We start from the raw sequence: 21,077 nt of genomic DNA, 5'->3' as shown, positions 1-21,077 counted from the left end.
ACATTATCACGTGAGGGCGGCTGTTATTGACGTGCGTCTGCTGTGGTGAATCTAAAAATTTCCGAAGATGAACTACAAAAAAGGCAGAAATTAACTCTACTTTCTTCGATTTCTACTTCGGATTGAGTCGTTTACGTTCGTTCTAGCACGTCACATTATATATCACTGCCGCAATGAATTGTGAGGCGTCTATATCTCCTTACTCTCACATAGGAAGGTCCAGTGTACCTTCCTATGGGGGAGTAAGGAGATATAGACGCCACCCCATTGGCCACCCCAAGCACCACATCACAGCCGTCAATGGTTTTCACGGCTGTGGAGACATGCGGAACCTTTCTTGCACCGCTAGTACACGGTCGGACCCTTTAGCCGCGCGCACACATCCTGTCTTTGAATTTAACGGCGCAAGCACACACATGAATGCCTGCTTCACACCTGACCGGACCTGACACTCCGACTGGGAAGTGTAAGGAAACCAACCCAAAACAGTAAGGTATGATATCACAATGGATGTAGTTATTGTCTTCTAGTAACTGTGACTATCCCACCCATGACTGTATCTATTTTGCGAAGTTTAGAAGCAAGCTGACTCGGAGGAGAACATAGCAAACTGTTAGAATTGCTATATGCTATGCTAGTCTTACAGACTTTGTACGGTGTTTTAATATATTCTCTCTACACTATTATTTTTTGTAACTTTGGTCCGATTTTCGATCTATCTAGTTAATTGCTGTTAACTGCTATTGTTGCCAGGACTTGTTATGATTGTGTCAGGCATATACAGTATATGCTGCATTTTGGTTAGGTTTATCATCTAGGAGGGGGGGAAAATGAAAGTGTGGAGTCCAGACGAGCAAAGTCCCTGCACTTGAATGAATTTGTTAATCAATTTGCTGCAAACCACAACAATCGCAGAATACGGCTGTTATGAACTGAGTGTGTATACTTAGAATAGCATTTTAAGTGATGATGTAAATGGTGTGAGTTCTGCTTTACAAGATACCATATAAATAATTTCCATGGCCTTGGAGGCAGTTGTTTTTTTAAGAGGCACTTGGACCTTGTGTTAAAACTTCAACCCAGCCTTTTTGGAAATGTAATACCCTCCAGTGAGAAACTAATCTTGCAGAGTCCGCCTAATACCCATTGTGAAGATGATGTTTGTTATTCTGTGTTTGATAGATGTTTATGGACAGAATAGAAGAAACATTGTCACTGCTTACACATAAGTCATCAGGGTTTCATTGTCATGTAACAATAGTACTGTACTGTATGTTATACTTATTGTTAGAATTTCACGATAAATCCATATTGTGATCAGACCTTGATTAAAAAAAACATTGCACTTCGTATTTTGCGTCCTTGTTTTGTATTCCTGGTGATACACTGAGAGAATTAACTTAGTGTAGTGCATCTCGTAATAATGTTGAGATGTTTGCTGTAGGTGTCTTAAAAAGCTCTGCATCTCCTGGTGAGACACATGCTTGCCACCCAAAAATGATCACTGGCCCCATCCTGGCCACCCCACTGAAAATTTCTTGGCTCCGCCACTGCGTAAACGATTCAATCCGAAATAGAAGTAGAAGAAGAAGAATAGAATGAATATGACCCAGAAGAGATGCAAGTTATCATGTAAATTACTGTTACATATGAATAATTTACATGTCACTCGGTGGTAAAACACACTGAAAAATGCTGGATGCAGCCGCTGCATTTTTTGTAGTCCATCTTCGGAAATTTGTAGTTTCATCACGGTAGACGCACGTCAATAACATCCGCCGTCGCGTGATGATGTAGTATAGTGAAAGTGTGAAAGTCGAGTCGAATTCTTTTGTAAACTGCTAAATTGAGTGTAACCAACACTTGCCAAGTATATTATCATGGATGTATTCCCACACTGCAAACATGACTTTACCAAACTGGAGCACATGACATATAGCATACGCTTCACCAACAGTATATCTGAGTGCAGAAGGATTTGAGCATGAGCAGAGCAAATCTGTATGGGAGCAGCGATATTTGGGAGAGAGATTTGATTTTTTAAAAACAATGTTTATTAAGATTTACCAGAGAACATCACGGCCCTCTACAAATGAAATGAAAAAAAACACAACAACAACACAAAACTAAAATATAACTGAAAAAACAGAATAAATCAGGTCATAAAAACAGAGTGAAAGATGAGCTCTCCCTCCTTCACTGAACACACAGCCGTGGTGAAACACCACTGGTTTAAGAACTCCTGTATGTCGTTCATCAGAGAGTGGAACCTGAAATCCACTCTCACTCTGGCTCTCACCAGAGACACGTACATGTGTCAGCTCGTGTCCGGACACATTTCCTATCTTGTCTTTCCTGCTTTTATAAATCGATAGTTTGGCCTGACCAACCATAAAATTCAGCAACTGCCTATTTTTGGAATCTTGTTTGCTGTAGCCAGCACCAAAAATAAAAACAGTCTCCGTAAAAACTTCCCCACAGTCGATAAAAACACCATTTTTAAAATGTTAAAAAGAGGTTTCAGAGAGAGAGAGATGGCATGGTATGATTTTGTAGGGGAAAAGATTTTAAAATCTGGAAATGAAATGAATACCTAAAGCACTCAAAATGAAAGACCACACTCTTGAATAATGATGGTTCATTCATTCATTTGTTTTCAGGTGATTATACATTCGTGGAAATTATAGAACCCCCTAAATCCTACAAACTTGATCTTTATAATGGGCTAGTTGAAATGATTTATTCTCAAAAAAAACTTTATATTTTATGTTCCCCGGAGAACCAATAAAGAAAACCTGCTCTAGTGAGTACACAAATAACTTCAATGTTTGATATCAAAATAACCTATTTTGGGGGATTGTGGGGCATCCAAATGGTGCCTCAAATAACCTGTTTTTCGACAGTTCTTGAGGGCACCTTTTGGGGGGTTCAAAGAACCACATTACGAAGCACAATCTTCCAAAAGGTTTCTCTGTGAATCCAAAAAATAAAGTTTGTCTGTGGCATCACTCTGAAGAACCACGTCTAGTACTCATTTCCATTCAGGAAGGGTTAAGAGGAAGGGTAGGGCATGACCAAAGGGAGAACCCATTATATTTTGGACTGTGTTTGACTAGTGGGTGGATCCACATGGTGAGATAAACCTTTAGCCTTGGTGGACGTTTATGCTCTCGCATGTCCCCATGTCCACCCTCAAGGACTGACGGACTTTGAGGTGCCTTCCCTATGAGTCAGTGAGGGCTCAGGGCTGTCCCACTAGACTTTCTGGGCCCATTATGCACACTTTCCACTTTTCCGCAGACTTTGCCAAAGAGAATTTCCCACAGTTCAAAGTGCTGAGACATGGCTACACAAACCGCACAGCAGCGTAACAATCAATGACGATAACCAAATGCGCATGAAAGGAGCCACCAACCTTTGACTATGTCAGTATGATCGCTGATCATGGTGGCTAAATTTACAAAGAGACACTACATTTGAAAGAATGGAAGATGTTACATTAAAACACATGAAATCAGAGCAATGCAAGAATAACACAGCTAGTTTGTTCTTCAACCATTTCTTTTAATTTTTGCATAATGATGCCATTTTGCCCCAAAAAAAGTAAGTAATTTAAAAATGACCTTTATCCGCTCTATACGTCAAGAGCTTGTAACATGGTGATATGAGGCCCCTCAAGCACCTTGGTTCTGAAAAAGGGTAAATAACGTGAAATAAATTCTCCCGAATCAGGCCACATGCTTTGGCAGTGGCGGCGGCGGTAACCTGATATGGGGCAAAGTTGTGTGATTCCTACCATTTGAAGCCCTTGCTGCCTCTCTTGCGCTGCGAGAGAATCCCACTCCACCTACACTAAACTACGTCATTATGCGACGGCGGACGTTATGACATTCGTCTAAGGTGGTGAAACTACACATTTCTGAAGATGGTCTGCAAAAAACGCAACGGCTCCATCCAGCTTTTTTCAGTGTGTATTACCACCGTGTGACATCAGATGTAAATGATTCATATTTAACAGTAACTTACAGGATGACGTGCGTCTCTTCTGGGTCATATTCATACTCTTCTTCTTCTACTTCAGATTAAATCGTTTACGTTCGTGCATGACCTGTCACGTTAAATGTGAATTGTGGGGCGTCTATTTCTCCTTTCCTTTCGCAGAGAAAGGTCCAGTGTACCCGATGCTAAAGGAGATAGGAAAGGAGGCATTGAAGCACCTTTCCTATCGTTTAGAGAATCCGAACAGCTCTTCTCATGGCTGCTGATCAAATAATTCCGGGTCACTTCAAGATTTAGGAAACTTCCTATGGAAATTTGACAATTCCACCGCACCCCGAGCATGCACATGTTTGAGCAGATGTAATGTTATGCCCAGATTAGAAACAAATGTTTTTTTTGTTTTTCTCTGAAACAGCCGCGCTCATGGCCTCTGGTGCTCGGAATTAAAAATAGTCATGAAGCATTGCTAATAAATACTGTGCATGGCTCAGTTACTTATGCTTAAATTTCCCCAAGGTCCTTTTTTTTTTTTTTACCTAAAGAGCTTCTATTTTATATACATTTTTCAGAGTTCGTCTGGCCTTGGTGCTCCTCATTAAACCAGCCTGTTGAAACTAACACCATGGTGAATCGCACAGACTACCTGTGAGTGTTCATACTGTTATTACAGATGGCGTATTTGTCGTCAGACCACTGCTCGTTCTTTTTTTCGACAATTTCTCACATGCCCTCTTTATTGTTGGCTTCGTCGTCCATTTTCACATATGACGCGCTAACGGAGGTCATAGCGGTTCACTCTTGAAAATGTCTCATTTGTTGATTTCTTTTTTCCGAAATGCTCCAATCACGTCAAAATTGGAGCCACGAACTGGAAAGGAGCACGGCTCATGTTGGTGGGAAGAAGCGAAGTAGTCCTAGTTTACGAGAGCATCTTTGTTCACCATGATGCAGTGGAACAATGATGACTTCAGCTATACAGTGAGATTTTTGTATATACACTCATCCCAAGGCAGTTCAATAATGAGCAACAAATCGGAATTGGGTAAACGGAGTCTGAAGAAGTGATTAACAAGCAGCCCTCTCTTCTCTGTCGGTCTCTGCCTGTCCCATGACCCTGGCGTGGAGAATGCACTATCTGCTGTAATCTTTGTAAAGTCCGAATTTCTTCAAATGTCATGTGTTGGATGTCATTTCATCGCTCTTCCTAACCTTCATAACCCTATCCTCCCTTTCCTTCACTGCCCCGCTCACTTCAACCTTCTGCTTCTCTGCAGATCATCGCTCTTTTGGAGGGGACACCCCTTGTCGGAGGATAGCTTTCTTCTGCCGTTCTTACCCACTTCTTTCTTCATCCTTCACTCCTGCCTTCTTCTCATCCCCTCCTCCCTTCAGATTGTTTTTCCACTTTACCTCTTCTTCTGGACTTGCTCTTTGCCTGTCTCCCTTGTTGTTTCTTCTTCTCCTCCTGCTCTCTCTGAGAGTCACCTTGGTATTCTATAGTTGCTACAAAGATCTCATCTGCCATGTGGTGGCTGCTCTACACACTGATCTGTGTGCTGCTGGTGGCGGTCATCTTCTTCCTGACCGCTCGAAGGCGCTACAAGTTGTTCAGTGAGAAGAGCGTGAGGCCACCAGGACCCTTGGTCACTGACAGCAAAGAGAGGGATGACAGACTGAAGAGAGGTAAAATGAAAAAGGGGGGGGAAATGTATCTGATGCTTCTGTCTCGAATCTGCATGTTGATTTTTTTAAAATTATAAATAAATACATGCATAGCAAGTTGGAACTTTTTGACTGCAGACCAGCCTCACAACCCGTTCACGACCCTGCAGGTTTCCGTGCGGACCGTGTTCCCCCGGCTCTGGATGCGGTGGTGATTGGCAGCGGTGTGGGAGGTTTGGCAGCCGCGGCGCTTCTTTCCAAAGCCGGGAAGAAAGTTTTAGTTCTGGAGCAACACGATCAGGCTGGTGGCTGCACACACACCTTCCAGAATAAGGGATTTGAGTTTGATGTAGGTAAGATGCCGAGGTGTATGAGCCAACACACACACACACCTGCATGCAGCCGCAGCGTATCTTTTCCCCTAACTGATTAAAGATCATTATAATGTGCTTTTTTTAATTTAATCTTTATTTAATCAGGCAAACTCATTGAGATTAAAAATCTCTCTTTCAAGAGAGGCCTGAGAACAATTTTACATTTACAGCAACAAAAGACAACACAAATTACAGACAGCAAGAATAGACAACAGACAAAAATACGAGAATGGAAAACTAAAGGCAGTTGCGAGATTCAGTGAAGTGTTCTAATAATAATTTGAGTTCTGAATTCTGAAGTGAAATGAGACTGTTCAGTTTGCAGTGGGTTTGTAATTCATTCCATTTAAAAGCTACATAATAGTTAAAACCAGTTTTTCCAAGATTAGTGTGAATGCGGAGAATGTCCAAAGGGAAATAGTTTGCGGATCTTGTTCTGTAGTTACTGGTTTTAACAGAAATGAGTGATGTTAAATAATCTGGCAGTTGTAACAGGAAAGCATTAGATATAAATAGCATGATGTCAATATTTCTTCTTGGATCTAGTGATGTCCAACCAACACTGTGATAGAGAGAACAATGGTGGGTGCAGAATTTGTCATTTGTTATAAACCTAAGGGCGCTGTGGTAAACAGCATTTAACTGATTCAGAGTTGTTTTTTGATGAAGGGAAGTTTACTTGACTGGTTACTTTCAGTACAGGCACTATACTTTTCACCATTTTAAATGAGTTTAATATTCAAAAATAAAATGATACAACTAACCATCCTAGATTTTACAATCTCCACACACACACAATATACAATTTGTGATATGAATAGTTCTAGTCATTCTAATAGCTCTTTATTTAGTCTCATTCCTCAATGCCCCATTAGGAAAGGGGACTATTGAAATTGAACAGAATTTTTTAACAAAATAAATTGTGATGACTGCTTAACATTGGTACAGTTGCTTGTACAAAATCAGACATCGTGTTCCCATCTCGTCCTCTGATTTCTTCTTTTATTCATTTGTGATGCCAAAACTAATGCTGTAAAAAATAGAATTGGTTCTGTCTGCACTTAAACTGTGCACTTTAAAACTATATATACTATACGTTTTGAGGAAAATATGTCCAATGCAATAACTTTGTATTAATACAAAATAATAAATTAAATATTTGTAGCCCCCTTAAATACCAAAATTCCTTCTGACCAGGGTTCTTGAAATGTAACATGTGACTTCAGTTTCTACAGCACAGGACTTTGACATCGGGGCAAAATAAACCATGACTATTGTCAGACCAAAGACAATATTTTGTACAGTGAAAAATGTGTTGAACAACTGTGTTATCTTTGACATCCCTTACGAATACTGAAATTGCTATAATTAATTGATATTTTATGAGAAGGAAATAGCATTTAATACAGTTTTTAGTTTAACAATCATGCAATTTATTAAATCATAACAAATTTTTTTCTGTCATGGCACAACAATCTGTATTTTTCTTCAGTACAGTAATTTATGAATTCTCTTTATTTGTTGTTTTTATTCATAGCACTATTTCACTGTTGATGTTATCCATCTACTTTAGGGATATTTCTTTTCCAGCAGTGCAAAAAGAGGAATATACTTTTTGTGTGTTATTAAGATCCATCCATGATTAACACTTTGGGGCTATTAACATGTCCAATTCAAGACAATTACATATGGCATAGCTCATGTCAAAGTGACATATATCAGATTTCTGTGCAGTTTTCCAAAACAAACATTTAGGAATGTGGCAGGGATTACTACAACATACAAGGCTTAGCACTAATTTACAGTGTATAATCATTCCTTGTCATATTATACACAGAAGGGAAGATTGGGACAACATGACTAGAGAGTTTCTCTTCACTAATGAATTCTTGCTTCTTTTTTCCCCATAACTGTGTGAAGACAGTTTAATGATCTTTTTCATTCTTTATTCGTCTAAGAGAACTTCTCTGTCAAGCTTGGACCATTCTTGGGTCCAGATCCCTGCAAAATTGTATCACCTGCTAATGTGGCCAAGATTTATCTTTGATGACATTTTCATGTAAATTAGTCCATTTTTTTTTAAGTAATCCTGCTAAGAGAAAAACCGAAACCAATCACAAAACCTCATGGGGGCCGGGGGGGTAAAAAATGTCTGTCTTGCAAAACATTCCTCGTGGTAAACACTGTTGTGGTTTTTCCTTTTCTTTTTGTTTTGAAGTATTCAATGAATACATTTTTGATTTAACCCCACTCTGCCACCACCAGGTATTCATTACCTGGGCCAGCTTCATGAAAACAGCCTGCTGAGGATTACTATGGATCAGATTACTGAGGGACAACTGCAGTTTACACGTTTGGGGCAACAATTTGACACGCTGATCCTGGGTCAGGCTGACCAGCGCAGGTAGGGCATATGTTGTTGTTTGTTACAGTATAACATTTTACTTTTTTCAAACTTTGTTGTTACCCTCTTGAGGGTTTCTGTCTTTGTACCATATAGCATTTTTAGAATTCATTACCATTAATAAAATACCATAATACATTAACAACAAAATGTAACCAGTTATCTAAAAATGTTATACATAAAGTTTTGCAATTTTTTGCTCTGTGAGAGGACATGTCTTACCTTACTTTACTGTCATTCTCAGAGAGTATCATATCCATTCAGGGAAAACTGAGATGACAGCTTGCCTAAAGAGGCAGTTTCCTGGAGAGGAGGAGGCCATTGATGAATTCATGAAATTAATGAAGGTAGGGAGGGAGGTAACTGAAATCACAATGGAAAGATGGGATGTGGAAGAAGGGATGGGGTGATGAGGCAGTAAGGGTTTAATTATTGAACAAGGCTGTTAAGTTAATATCTTTGACAAATATTCCTTATATAAACACAAGGAGTGCCACAAGGCTCAAGTCCGAGTCCATTACTATTCTGTGCCACTGCTAGTGGCAATCATTCACAAGCTCAGTATTGGTTTTCACTGCCAGGCATTTGACACGTACCAACTCTGTGTAGCAGACTTTAAAAATGCCCCTTTTCTAACAGCTTTGGTGCAAAAAATAAATGTCTATATCTGACTCCAGGTCCATGTATGCATTATATTTTTCACTTTCTAATTGTTTTAATCATTATTATAAAATTATAATAATCATGTAGTTTACCCTTTTACATTACAACAATGAGCTCCTGCTTCCAAAGTTCAATTTCAATGGCTCTTGGCTTCCTCTGATTTCATCTCTACACTACAGGCTTCTGCTGCTCACCTAGTATAAGCTCATCACACAGCTAAATAGAAAAAGTTTTAGTTTAAAATCAAGTACATTTTTTGCTGTATGATATATTTATATAGCAAGTTTTGCTTATCATAATCATAAATGCTGTTTATTGTGCCATACCGTATAGTAAGACATGTAAGCTGATGTTGCTTTAATGTCATGTGTCTGTTCTCTTCTGGTAAAGACGTGTGTGACACGTGTACAATAATATCAGCCCCGCATCATTGCCCTGTCATTTTTGTGGTTGCCATGGTCAGTTGAAAAATGTTAAACCATAATGAACCTCCGAGTATAGTTATATATAGTTATAGGTATTTACATTTTAAAACAATGGAGGCAGAGGAAAAAATACATAGTGTAATAGTTTAACTGCATTTCCCATATGAAAGATGCTTAATTTATAAAATGTCTTATTGATTGTGATTGATAAAATATGCTTGTATGTCCTCCTTTCATAGCTAGCCTCACAGCGGACACCATTGATTGCCATCTTGAAGATGATACCCTATTGGCTGGTTAACTTCCTGGTTCGTTACGGCCTGCTAGATCGCATATCTTCAGTGTTCCGCCTGGCAACAACAAACCATTCCGAAATAATGTCCCGTCTCACACAGAACAAGGACCTGCAGGCTCTGTCTGCCTACCTGTTCTATGGTGCTGAACACACAGACACATACATGCAGTCCTCATAACACATCACATACACAGAGTATGCCGTCTTCATTGCATGTGTGATTTTCTTCTAGGTGTTCCTCCTAAGGAGTCCAGCTTTCTCATCAACGCTCTCCTCCTTCACCACTACAAACGTGGTGCATACTACCCACGGGGGGGTGCCAGTGAGATCGCCTTTCACATCATCCCTGTCATTCAGCAAGCAGGGGGTTCGGTGCTGGTCAGGGCTCCTGTACAACGCGTCCTGATCAACCAGCAGGGGAAGGCCTATGGTGAGAGTTGCAATTCAGTTGCATTCCTTTCAGGTCTGAAAAAAATGACATGGTATTTAAACATACTTCCTTTCAAACTGCATTAATATGTCCCAGCCACTATGCCATATTGCCAGTTACTAAACCTATACCTGAACCTCTCTGGGCTGGATTCGCTTCCTGCTTCATTTGCATTTCCTGCTTCATTCTACCATAGTGGCAACTCACTCGACAAGGCGGTAGAGGCTGGCCTGCTCCATGCACTGAGCTTGCCATTGGTTTCAGTTCATAAATAAATGCATACAGAAATTAGACCAAACTTTTCAGAGATTCAGGATATCATCAATTGTTATTTTGTTATTTTTAAGCATGCCAGCTTTCTTGACTTGGTCTGTCCAAGCCCCCCCGTCTTTCTGGATATTACGCAACTGAATGTCCCAATAAAGCCTGGTACCACCGTTGTCTATCATGTCCTGTCTTGCTGAAATCAAGCAATGGACATCCAAAATTTGTTACAGCTAAGAGAAAGAGCCCTGTAACCTGAGTGCTATTGTTATTTGACAGTCAGGTGACAAGAGCTGTGTATGATTTTAGATAGGTAACCAAGATGTGGTCATTCATTTCATCTGAAAATCATCTAAAAAGGCTTCTCCATGCTGCATATCTCAGTGTCCTCTGGCAAGACACTGAACCCCGGATTAACTCAATCTGGCTTTGAATCGTCTCCTTTTTAACACAAGAAAACATTGTAAGTGCAGTCAATGTACCTCCAAAAACGATTCAGGTATCTGCAGAAGTAGGATCCAAAGACGACAACTGATGTTTTGATTCATGTTTTTGACTTATTACTTTAAGTCCTCGCTTTTATTGTGAAGCACTGTCAAACTGTTTTGAAAGCTGCTCTATAAAGTAAGTTATTTTGATGGAGAAAGTAAGGACATGCACACATACCTTCGCTGTGAGGCCCAACCATCCCATAAGAGACAGTTTAACAGACATAAATAATTTAACGTAGAAAAAAAAAAAAAAAACTGACAACAGAAATTGCTGTATTGGCCCCAACTCTCTACATCCAAAAATACACACAATTCAGTGAACCCTTGCTCCACTGCATTGACACTGAGCTCTCTCTTAGCAACCTTGTGTTCGACTCCAACTTATTTCATAATCTATTTTAGCAAGGTCATCAATCCTGCTTCCACCATCTTAAAGGAATAATGCCAGAATTAGTTCAATTTGGAGTTTTACTTTAACAGAGGCCATTACTCCAGTCAGATTGATTGTGTTCAAGCATGCATGGGTGTTTCACTTTCATTTTGAGTCTTTACACAAGCGTGGCCTAAGGAGCCGATCAATCATTCCTTAAAAAAAGAGTCCAAACAAAAAATGGTAAAATGGAACCTTCTTCATGTGCTCTAATATCAGAATGTTGACTGCCTACCCAGTAAAGCTGGATGATTCTTGATGAAATAAATGCTATTTGTGTGTGACAGGTGTGACAGTGCGTAAAGGTCAAGATGAGATCGAGGTCCATGCCCCTGTAATCATTTCCAATGCTGGCATTTTCAACACCTTCCAGAAGTTTCTTCCTAAGCACGTACAGGACAAACCAGGTAATGTACATGTAAACTGTATATTGTTCTTAATTCTCATTTTTGGTCTTTTTGCACTGCGTATTTCCTGTAACGCGTGTTTGTGCGCAGAGATCCAGTCACTGTTGGGTATGGTACGTCATGGCATGGGTTCCTTCTTGGTCTTTGTCGGTCTGGATGGAACCAAAGAGGAGCTAGGCATCGTTTCTACCAACTTCTGGATGTATAAAGACAATGACTTGGATTCACTGTAAGTTTTTATATTTAGTTTTACTCTCCTTGTTTTTCTCATCTTCCTTTCCACAGCTGACTATAACATGTCGTCTCTGTTCCATTGTATTTTGAATTTTATGGACTTAGCGAATGTATCACTCTATGTGTTTTTTCTTTATTTACACAAAACTGTGTGTGAAGAATGGAGCGATACTCGTCCCTGAGCAGAGATCAGGTATTGGGGAACATTCCCATGATGTTCATCACCTTCCCATCTGCAAAAGATCCCACAGCCAACATCAGACAACCTGGTAACACACCTTCAATTTTGTGTATAAATGGATTCTTCCTTGCTAGTGGATCATCAAATCTGACTGTATATCATCCTTGTCATCCTGTATTCCTCTCTTTGCTCCCATGTCCTTAATGTCAGGCTTTCTGCTACCGGATTATTTTACATGGTTTCCTGTTGGTCTTTGTATTGCTTATTTGGCCACATAGTAACTGCCAGCAATGATGCAGCCATTTGAAAGGTCAAGCATTCAATTCTCGCATGTAACAAATTTAATTTTTTTTAAATAAGCTTTTAAATTTACACAGAAGTAAACAAAAGTAGGCTTTTCATTCCTAGCTGACAAGCTTGTGGATTTTGTCACTAGAAATCATGAACATGTCAGAATTCCGCCCAAAAGGGGACATTTAGTCTTTTTGTGTTCATTGGTAACTTTCTCGAATGTTTGCCATTACCGACCGCCGCACCCTGATTCATTTGTAAAAGCAAGAGGTGAAGATGGGGAAGAAGGCCTCCACAACAGGGAGCATACTTGACGTTCGATGTTGAGCTGCTAATAATTGCCAGCTCTGCTGCGGAAGTGTGATGCACATTCAGCCCTATTGGCCACTGTAACCGGCTATAACTTCCCTCCATTGCTCTGTGTTTTTGCTGGACACATGTAAATATCTGAATCAAATAGCACTCTGACATCTGTTTCATGGGTTCCTACAAACAAGAGCCCAGTAGAAAGGGGCAAAGTGGCTACAAAAATGTCCAAAATGTTATTGTCCCAGCTGAAAAGTCAGCCTCTTTACCAGCTAATTATCTTTGTAGAAGACATGAAAATAAAGGAGCAGTAAATACACCTTTACATTTTGTACAACGGACTGTATTCATTAAGGCAGGGTTTTTACATTTGAAGTCACATAACCCCTTGGAATTTACCATACAAATTCTGAAGCACTGAACATTTGGCAAAATAGAAAGAGATTATAGTCAGTTGTCAGAAAATGATGTGTCTAGGCTATACTATAGTTTACTGCTGTGTACAGATCTATTTTTAAACTTCTTCCTTTCGGTTTCATGTGAACAGGTGTGTTCAGTGGCTGTAATAATTTGGTGTTGGAGAGTGTCCCGTCTGTGTTGTGTTGTGTTGGTGACAGAGTGTGGCTACGGGTGCTGTCAGAAAATGAAACCCAGACCAAAGACCTATTAGAGGCCCAAACAACATGACAAAACGTCTTAACGAAGATATTAGTAGTTCATTTTAGAAACTAAACTTTTATTCCCCTTCCAAAATCTCTGCAGGTAAGTCATGTATGACATTGCTTACCATGGCTTCCTATGAGTGGTTCGAGGAATGGGAGGGGACGAGGCTTGGAAAGAGGGGACAGGACTACCTGGATCTGAAAAATGGCATGGCCCAGGAGCTGCTGGAGTGGGCACTAACCATTTTCCCACAATTGCGAGACAAGGTATTGTCTCAATGCTTGTTTGTAGATGTGTTTGCACTTACATTTGCATTTACAGATAGTTATTATTTTAAAACACTAAAAGAAAAATGCAAAAGTCATGTAATCCACAGAATTAACAAACAAGCAACCATAAGATCAGGTAGCAAACATTGAAGAGAGGGACTGAATGGTTATTTGGCTAGATTTAGCAATTCTGCAAAACTTCTTTTGCAAAATGTAAAGCTTATGAGCGCGTGGCATAAGTAGCTCCCCAGATGATGTTACAATATATGAGGTATGGAAAATTAAGCTAAAGTAAAGAGTTAAGAAAAAATTCAGGATTTGCCAATGATAACAATGGACATAGGTGGATATTTTATTACAAATGCAACAAATATGATTCTTCCAGCTGAGAGTTTCATCAATCTAAGTTGTTGATGAGACTTGGGTAACTGGGTTATTTCCAATGGAGAAAAGAGTTAAATTTACATATTTTATCAGATATCTAGTTCCAATATTTTCTATATGCTCTTCCCTGACTTGTATTTAATATAAGTTCTATAATAACCATCATCTACTGTTGTACTGTTCCCTATAAATACAAGGTGTTTATACATGTATGTTTGTTCAGGTGGTGATGGTGGATGCAGCCACCCCTCTAACAAATGTCCACTATCTGGGTGCTCCAAGAGGAGAGATGTATGGCGCTGAACACAACTTGGAACGCTTCACCCCTGAAACGGTTGCTAGGACACGACCGCAGACACCAATTGACGGACTTTACCTAACAGGTGCCTTGACTGACATTTTGATGTGGTCTAGATTCTGCAGAGGCTGAAACACCTGCTCAGTGTTTTCTCTTTGTGTGTGTGTGCAGGGCAGGATGTATTCTGTAACGGCCTTGCTGGAGCTGTGCATGGTGGACTGCTCTGCGCCTCTGCTGTCCTTGATCAAATCCTCTACATTGACCTTCTGGCCCTGAAGACCCAAATGAAACATAAGAAGACCAATCATAAGCTGGCCTAGTAGTCACGGGGCAGCAGTGGAGGTTATAAATGCAGCTTTAACACATACTTTATATTTAATTGTGCGCTCAAATTGGGCTCTGTGACGAAGATTGTAATGTTATGATAATTTTCTTGTTCTCCATAAGAGCACTGCATGCCCATGTTACCACCATTGTATCCTCTGAAGTGCGAGCAGGGATTGTGGGATTTCAAGTAGACTAATCTTCCACTGTGAGGCTAGCGAGGAGAACACTGGCTGGGGCAGCTCTCCTGGAGCAGATGAATGGATTAAAACTCAAAAGGATTGTCAGAAGTGACATACTACTTGTGAAACTGATTCAGATAATATTCTGTCATTCAAAGGGGTTATGGAGGCCAATTACAAGCACGATTTTTTGTTTATCCACATTTGCTGCTACATTGCTGACACTATGAAAGTTCTAGTGTTGTTTCATGCTTTTTATATTTCCAGGAGGTAAAGCAAGTGCAAAAAAATGATGTACAAATGTAAAGAAAGATAAAGGAGGAAACGAGATAAACTGTCAGGTGATGGGAGATGTGAACAAATTCTGAGAAAGCGGAAACACTGCAGAGGTCTAGACTTGAGTTTCAAGTGCATAATGTAAACCCAACAAAAGCAAAAACAAAATTGAACATGATCTTTTCATACAAGGACTCACCATAAAAGCACAAATAACCACCACTATGAGGATTGGAAGTAACGAAAATGCATTGATTAAAAATAAAGGTGATAAAAATGCATGTGACTTAAAAAAGCAGTAAAATGGAGTGAAGTGATTTGATTAAAACAGTCATGATGTGATGGAGTCATGTTTCCTCATTTTTCCTGATTGGCATTCATCATTTTAGGAAAGTGGGTGGGGAAAAAAACAATAATTTTCACGAATTAATAGTGGAGTTGATGGGATACATGTGAATTTAACAATAAGGGGATAATTTGAAAGAGTCTTGAATAAGTCTTGAAGGAGCCTGAGTCTGAGGATTCACCATCGCCTATATACGATGAGATCCTTTGATCACAAGTGTAGGTGTGTGCTAGATCACAGGAGGGTCAGAGCCGTTGAGAGAGAATCAACAACTCTATTGGACGATGGACCTTTTTTTTTTTTTTACCAGCAATGGCGGATCATTGAGCCTCTCAATAGTTCCCGGAAGTGAGCAGCAGCACATTAGAGAAGCAGCAGGATGGAGTCAATGGCCCGTCTCTGTTGCACTTATGAAAGGTAAGACGTTTAAATAATCAGATTGTATATTATCAGCACATCTGAATCAAATCAACATGTGCATTAAAACATTGAATTTAAATTTAACTTTAAAAAGAAGTATTGACTAACTACCTAGAGTAACTACATAGGCATGTGGGTCTGCTATATTGTAAGGAATGATCATTCGCGAACACATGAATCTGACCAGTAAAACGCATACAGCTGTAGTCAGCAGATCACTGTCTCATAACTCTAATGCTATTACATTTGAAGAACAGAACAGGGTACGTAGTGGCATGGCCTCGGTCATGCCGTGGTCTGCTGGGGAGGAAGCAGCAAGAAGAGAGACGCTGGTTGACTGGACAGACTGGTGAGGAGAGCTGGCTCAGTGGTGGGCACAGAGCTGGACTCTCTGGTGACAGTGGAAGAAAAGAAGGACCCTGGACAAAGTGCGGTCCATACTGGACAACGCCAACCACCCACTGCACAACACCTTCACCAGGCAGAGGAGTGTGTTCAGTGGCCGACTGCTGTCCCAGTCCAGCTCCACCAACAGTCCCCCTGGCCATCAGACTGTACAACAGCTCCTAGTCAAGGCAGGGAGGACAATAGAATAGGACAATTTATTTCAACCTTCATTTGCAAATCCATTTTGCACCGTTCCCGTTTTGCACTGTCGTAAGCTTTTTTTTTATAGTTATAGTTTAATATTTAATTTAATTTTGTATTTTTATTTTATGTAGGATTGATGTATGTTTAATGTATGTATGTTTGTAAATGCTGCTGGATGCCGATAAATAAAGTATCTACTTCTACTACTACTACTGTATTACTGGGGATTGGACTTTGGTTTTACTGGGACATGTTAGCTTTTAGGTTAGCCTCTACCAAAAGAGACTGTCAGTAGTGTGTTCTTAGTTAGTTAGCTGGCTTGCTAACGATTAGCCCCTGATAAGCTCACATTCAAGTGCCCTGGGCTGACATTGAGCTGACATACCTCCCGATTGTTGGCTTGTACGGACGTGTGACATTAGCTGGAAGCCGGTGTTTTTTTTTTTTATTAAGGTCTCACGTAAATATTCCATAACGCAAAAGATTGGGGGCGGAAAAGTAAAATATGCTAAAGTCATTAAATAGTGTGAGAATTGGCCCGGGACCTCGCGCTCGGTCGGAACTTGGCAGTGTGACACCCGCCGGAAGTGAACAGGCGAAGCATCTGCAGCGGCGCAGCTCTGGAATCACAGATCCGCAGTGCAATCCAGCTGTTAGCTGGAGGACGGTGCTGTGGTTGTGTCGCTGGTAAAAAAAAAAAAATAATAATAATTAGAATCATAATAATAATAATATTGAAGCCGCAATGTCTTCGCTTCAGTATATGAGAGAGTTCATCAGCGAGCGGCTCACTGCCGCCGCTGAAGAGATATTCGGAGTCTTCGAAAGGACCATCGTCGAGTACGAGGAAGAGGCCGCTCGTCAGAGCAAACTGCTGGACATCGTCTGGAAACCCGAAGTAAGGTTGCGCAGGGCAGGTGAGTGGGAAACAACTAAACAGAATGTGGCTCAATGATCGCTAACAAATGAATGTGGCTTGTTTTCCCCATCCGGAGATCACAAAAACGCGGCTCAGTTTTAGACACAGTTTCGGATTGAAAACCTTCAGTTGTGAGAAGAGATGTTTTCTTCTTCCATAGTAAGTGTCTAGAAGTCGACGTCTGTCCATCTCATCTCTGATGGAAAGTGTCTTTTGAAACTTAAGGAGTGATTTAAATTCTTTGTTTTCTCCATCCAAATAACATCAGACCTGATTCTATGAAAATCATTTTTTTTTTTTCTAGCATTGTCATTTTTTTCCTATCACAGCTGTAAACCCTGTGCCTCTCTGTTCCTCCAGAGCTCCCGCAGCAGCCCGTCTGTAAGGAGGAGGAGTTCCTCGCTGACCAGCAGCTCCGTAGCCAGGAGAGGAACTCCAGTCTGGACCACGAGGAGCCTGGGCCGCTGCGCATCAAAGAGGAGGAGGAGGACATCTCCACCAGTCAGGAGGGAGAGCGGCTCGTGCTGAAGCAGGAGACTGATGCCTTCACGTTGACCCCTGACCGTGAGGAAGGTGACCACAGAGAGCCGGAACCGGACCGTGACCACCAGCTCCTCTCGCACAACCCCCCCGCAGCTGACAGCCGAGATCAGAGAGGAGGCGAACACGTGGCCTCGGGATCGACTGCAAATGTGGAGTCAGACCAACAGAGGAGTCTTTATGAAATCAGGAGTCACAGTAGCGATGTGTACAACTCTCCCACATCAAATATCGCCTCTTATACTCACACAGGTGAGGAGTCTTTCAAATGTGACATTTGTGGAAAAGTGTTAAAGAATGAGCTTGGATTAGATAAACACGTTAAGAAAATCCACAAAGGAGAGAAACCATATTTGTGTAAAACGTGCGGGAAAGGATTCGTCAACGTGCCCGAATTGAAAAGGCATACGAGAACCCACACGGGGGAGAAGACGTACATGTGTGACACGTGTGGGAGAGGTTTTCTGCTCCCCGCTAATTTGAAGGCGCACATAAAATCGCACTCGGAGGAGAAGCCGTACCCTTGCGGCATCTGTGGGAAAAGGTTCAAACGGAAGTTCGCTCTGAAAAACCACACGAACTTGCACATGGGCGCAAAGCCGTATTCTTGCAAAATATGTGGGAGAGGTTTTGTACTTAGTTACACCCTGAAGATCCACATAAGAACTCACACAGGCGAGAAGCCGTACGCGTGCGACACCTGTGGGAAAAAATTCTCTCAGTCGTCGGACCTGAAAAAGCATTCAAGACTTCATACGGGCGAGAGGCCATATACTTGCGATACATGCGGCAAAAGTTTTGTCCAAAGTAGCGGCTTGAAGACCCACATGAGATCTCACACGGGGGAGAAGCCGCACTCGTGCAACACCTGCGGGAAGGGATTCTCTCAATTGGCAGACATGAGAAGGCATTCGAGACTTCATACAAATCCAAAGGCGCATTCACAGAGCACACAAGAGCGTTCAGATCTAGGGGTCAATCGACAACCCACATGAGAAGAGCCCATGCTGGTGAGAATTCTTATCAACACCTCAGAGACTGAACCTTTAACAGGAGCTGCACCTGATTTAAATTTGGACGCATCATCTTTGAAGTAGTCACCTTGTGCAATAATGGACTTTGCAACGCTCCTGCAACACTTGGAATACTTCCTGGGAGTACCGTTTTTTTAAGCACCCCATGGTACTCGTACTGTCAAACCGCTGAACATCCACTCCGAGCCTCTGCCTCAAAGAATGACCTGATGCTATTTCTTAAATTAGAAAAAGATAAAATTCTCCATCAGAGGATCAGTCCAAAAATGCCACTCTACTTGGGACCCTTTAGTATTTTTATTTTGAAAAGATCAAGTCTCTCACTGAAGATTAGACAGGCACGGCAATGGCTTGTGGAGCCCGCTCTCAGTACACTAGAACGCAATGACAAGAGCAGAATGTATTAATTGCCTGTTCACTTAAACACCCACAGAACAATTAATTATTTGATTAATTTGTTGGAGGGTTTTACATTTTGTGTACGTATATATTTTTTGATATGGCATGTGTTTATTTCTTTCATCAATTTGTAACTACAATCCATTTCACAGGTAGAGATATTGTCTTATATTTCATATTTTATTAGTAGCATGGGGGGGACATCTTACTTGTTAGATGTTTGTAAACAATAAAAAAAAATCAATTTTTCAAATAAAAATATGTTTTTAAAAAAAAGGAAGGCAAATCCAGCGAGTATGGCAGTTGGAAAGTTTGAGTGACTACCAAACAGAGTAAACATAAGAAATTGTGTTTATTTTCTGAATTCAAATTGTACGTATTTGGTTGTATATGTGTTTGTACGTGTATTTATTGTTATTCATAATAAAGTTCATGGTTAAACTATAAAATATGGAGGCTCAGTTACAATTGTCAAAAGTGTTTGATAACAACATATTAGGGACGGATGGCTGTACTTTATTGTTATTTATTGTTCCCAAACTGGGAAATTCCTGTGTTAGAGCAGCAAGTATCAGTCACGCAACACAAAAAAATGAAGCAATACAAATGTTAAAAAATGTATAAATTGCAAAAATATAAGAAATATAAACAATACACAAAAAAGTGCAAGTTTGTGCAATCATTTACCAGTAATGTGCATAAGAAGGGAACGAAGGTGCAGAGGTGCTGGGATTTGTGTTTTAACAGGGTCCCTGTGTCTCTGTCCGACAGAGGTGAGGTGATGTACAGACTTATGGCATGTGGCATGAGAGATTTCCCTGTAACGGTCCCTGTGACAGTGAAGCTGAATGAGTCTTTTGGAGAAGGAGCTCCGCTGTCTGTCCAGTGTGTGGTGGAGAGGACGGTCAGAGTTAATACATGATAGATCATAACAGTTTGTTCAGGGTCCTCCTCCACCACGGCTTTGAAAGTCTCCATCTTGCATCCTATGACGGAACCAGCTTTCTTAATCAGTTTATTAAGTCTGTTGGTGCCGCTGGCTCCGATGCTGCTCCCCCAGCAGACAACAGTGAAGAACAGTACGCTGGCCACAACAGACTGATAGAACATCTCAAACATCCTGCTGAAGCCGCACACGTTGACGGATCTCAGCTTCTGCTCATCACATTCTTGTACACAGCCAAGCTGATGATCCCACCGTTCAGTTTGTTGTCAATGGTAACTCCCAGGTACTTGTAGTCCTCCACCGTCTCCACCTCCCCCAGAATGAATAGGGTCCACGAAGCTTTCCTCATCCTCCTGAAGTCGATCACCATCTCACTGATCTTGTCCACATTCAGCAGCAGGTGATTTTCTCCAACTCCGCTAAACCCGTCCACCGGCGCTCTGTTCTCCTCCTGTCCATCCCTTATACACCCAACCACTGCAGAGTCGTCAGAAAATTCCTGCAAGTGGCAAAACCACAAGTCAAGAGTTGTACTGGAAGTCAGAGGCCCGTGTTGCAGAATCAGGTAGGGCGTTCAGGCAGGAGGAACTTCTATCTTTCCAATCCACTCCATGTTTTATGAATTCATGT

General features: G+C 40.9%; 2 protein-coding genes across 3 annotated transcripts; both read left to right on the top strand.

Moving 5' to 3' along the window:
• The first annotated feature begins 394 nt into the window (after nucleotides 1-394).
• LOC118289237 (all-trans-retinol 13,14-reductase-like) lies at nucleotides 395-17,372 on the top strand. 2 transcript variants are annotated; one of them, XM_035616058.2, is made up of 14 exons: nucleotides 395-493; nucleotides 5,274-5,682; nucleotides 5,832-6,014; nucleotides 8,301-8,439; nucleotides 8,684-8,786; nucleotides 9,767-9,962; nucleotides 10,055-10,252; nucleotides 11,725-11,844; nucleotides 11,935-12,073; nucleotides 12,238-12,347; nucleotides 13,619-13,785; nucleotides 14,396-14,555; nucleotides 14,642-16,015; nucleotides 16,271-17,372. In XM_035616058.2, the coding sequence occupies exons 2-13, from the start codon at nucleotides 5,523-5,525 to the stop codon at nucleotides 14,788-14,790; spliced, it is 1,824 nt and encodes a 607-aa protein (XP_035471951.1). In that variant the 5' UTR covers nucleotides 395-493; nucleotides 5,274-5,522; the 3' UTR covers nucleotides 14,791-16,015; nucleotides 16,271-17,372. The 2 variants fall into 2 exon arrangements, with proteins under 2 accessions (XP_035471951.1, XP_035471952.1); XM_035616059.2 differs by lacking the exon at nucleotides 395-493 and having other exon boundaries at nucleotides 4,908-5,682; nucleotides 16,276-17,372.
• Nucleotides 17,343-20,136, top strand: LOC118289238 (zinc finger protein OZF-like). The gene is made up of 2 exons (XM_035616060.2): nucleotides 17,343-17,526; nucleotides 17,889-20,136. Exons 1-2 carry the CDS (start codon nucleotides 17,355-17,357, stop codon nucleotides 19,061-19,063), a joined length of 1,347 nt encoding a protein of 448 aa, XP_035471953.2. The 5' UTR covers nucleotides 17,343-17,354; the 3' UTR covers nucleotides 19,064-20,136.
• Nucleotides 20,137-21,077: the final 941 nt, after the last annotated feature.

The sequence above is a fragment of the Scophthalmus maximus genome, chromosome 17, assembly GCF_022379125.1.
Source record: "Scophthalmus maximus strain ysfricsl-2021 chromosome 17, ASM2237912v1, whole genome shotgun sequence".
NCBI lineage: Eukaryota > Metazoa > Chordata > Actinopteri > Pleuronectiformes > Scophthalmidae > Scophthalmus > Scophthalmus maximus.
Note: the sequence above shows the minus strand (reverse complement) of the source record. Positions and strands in the feature narration are given on the sequence as shown.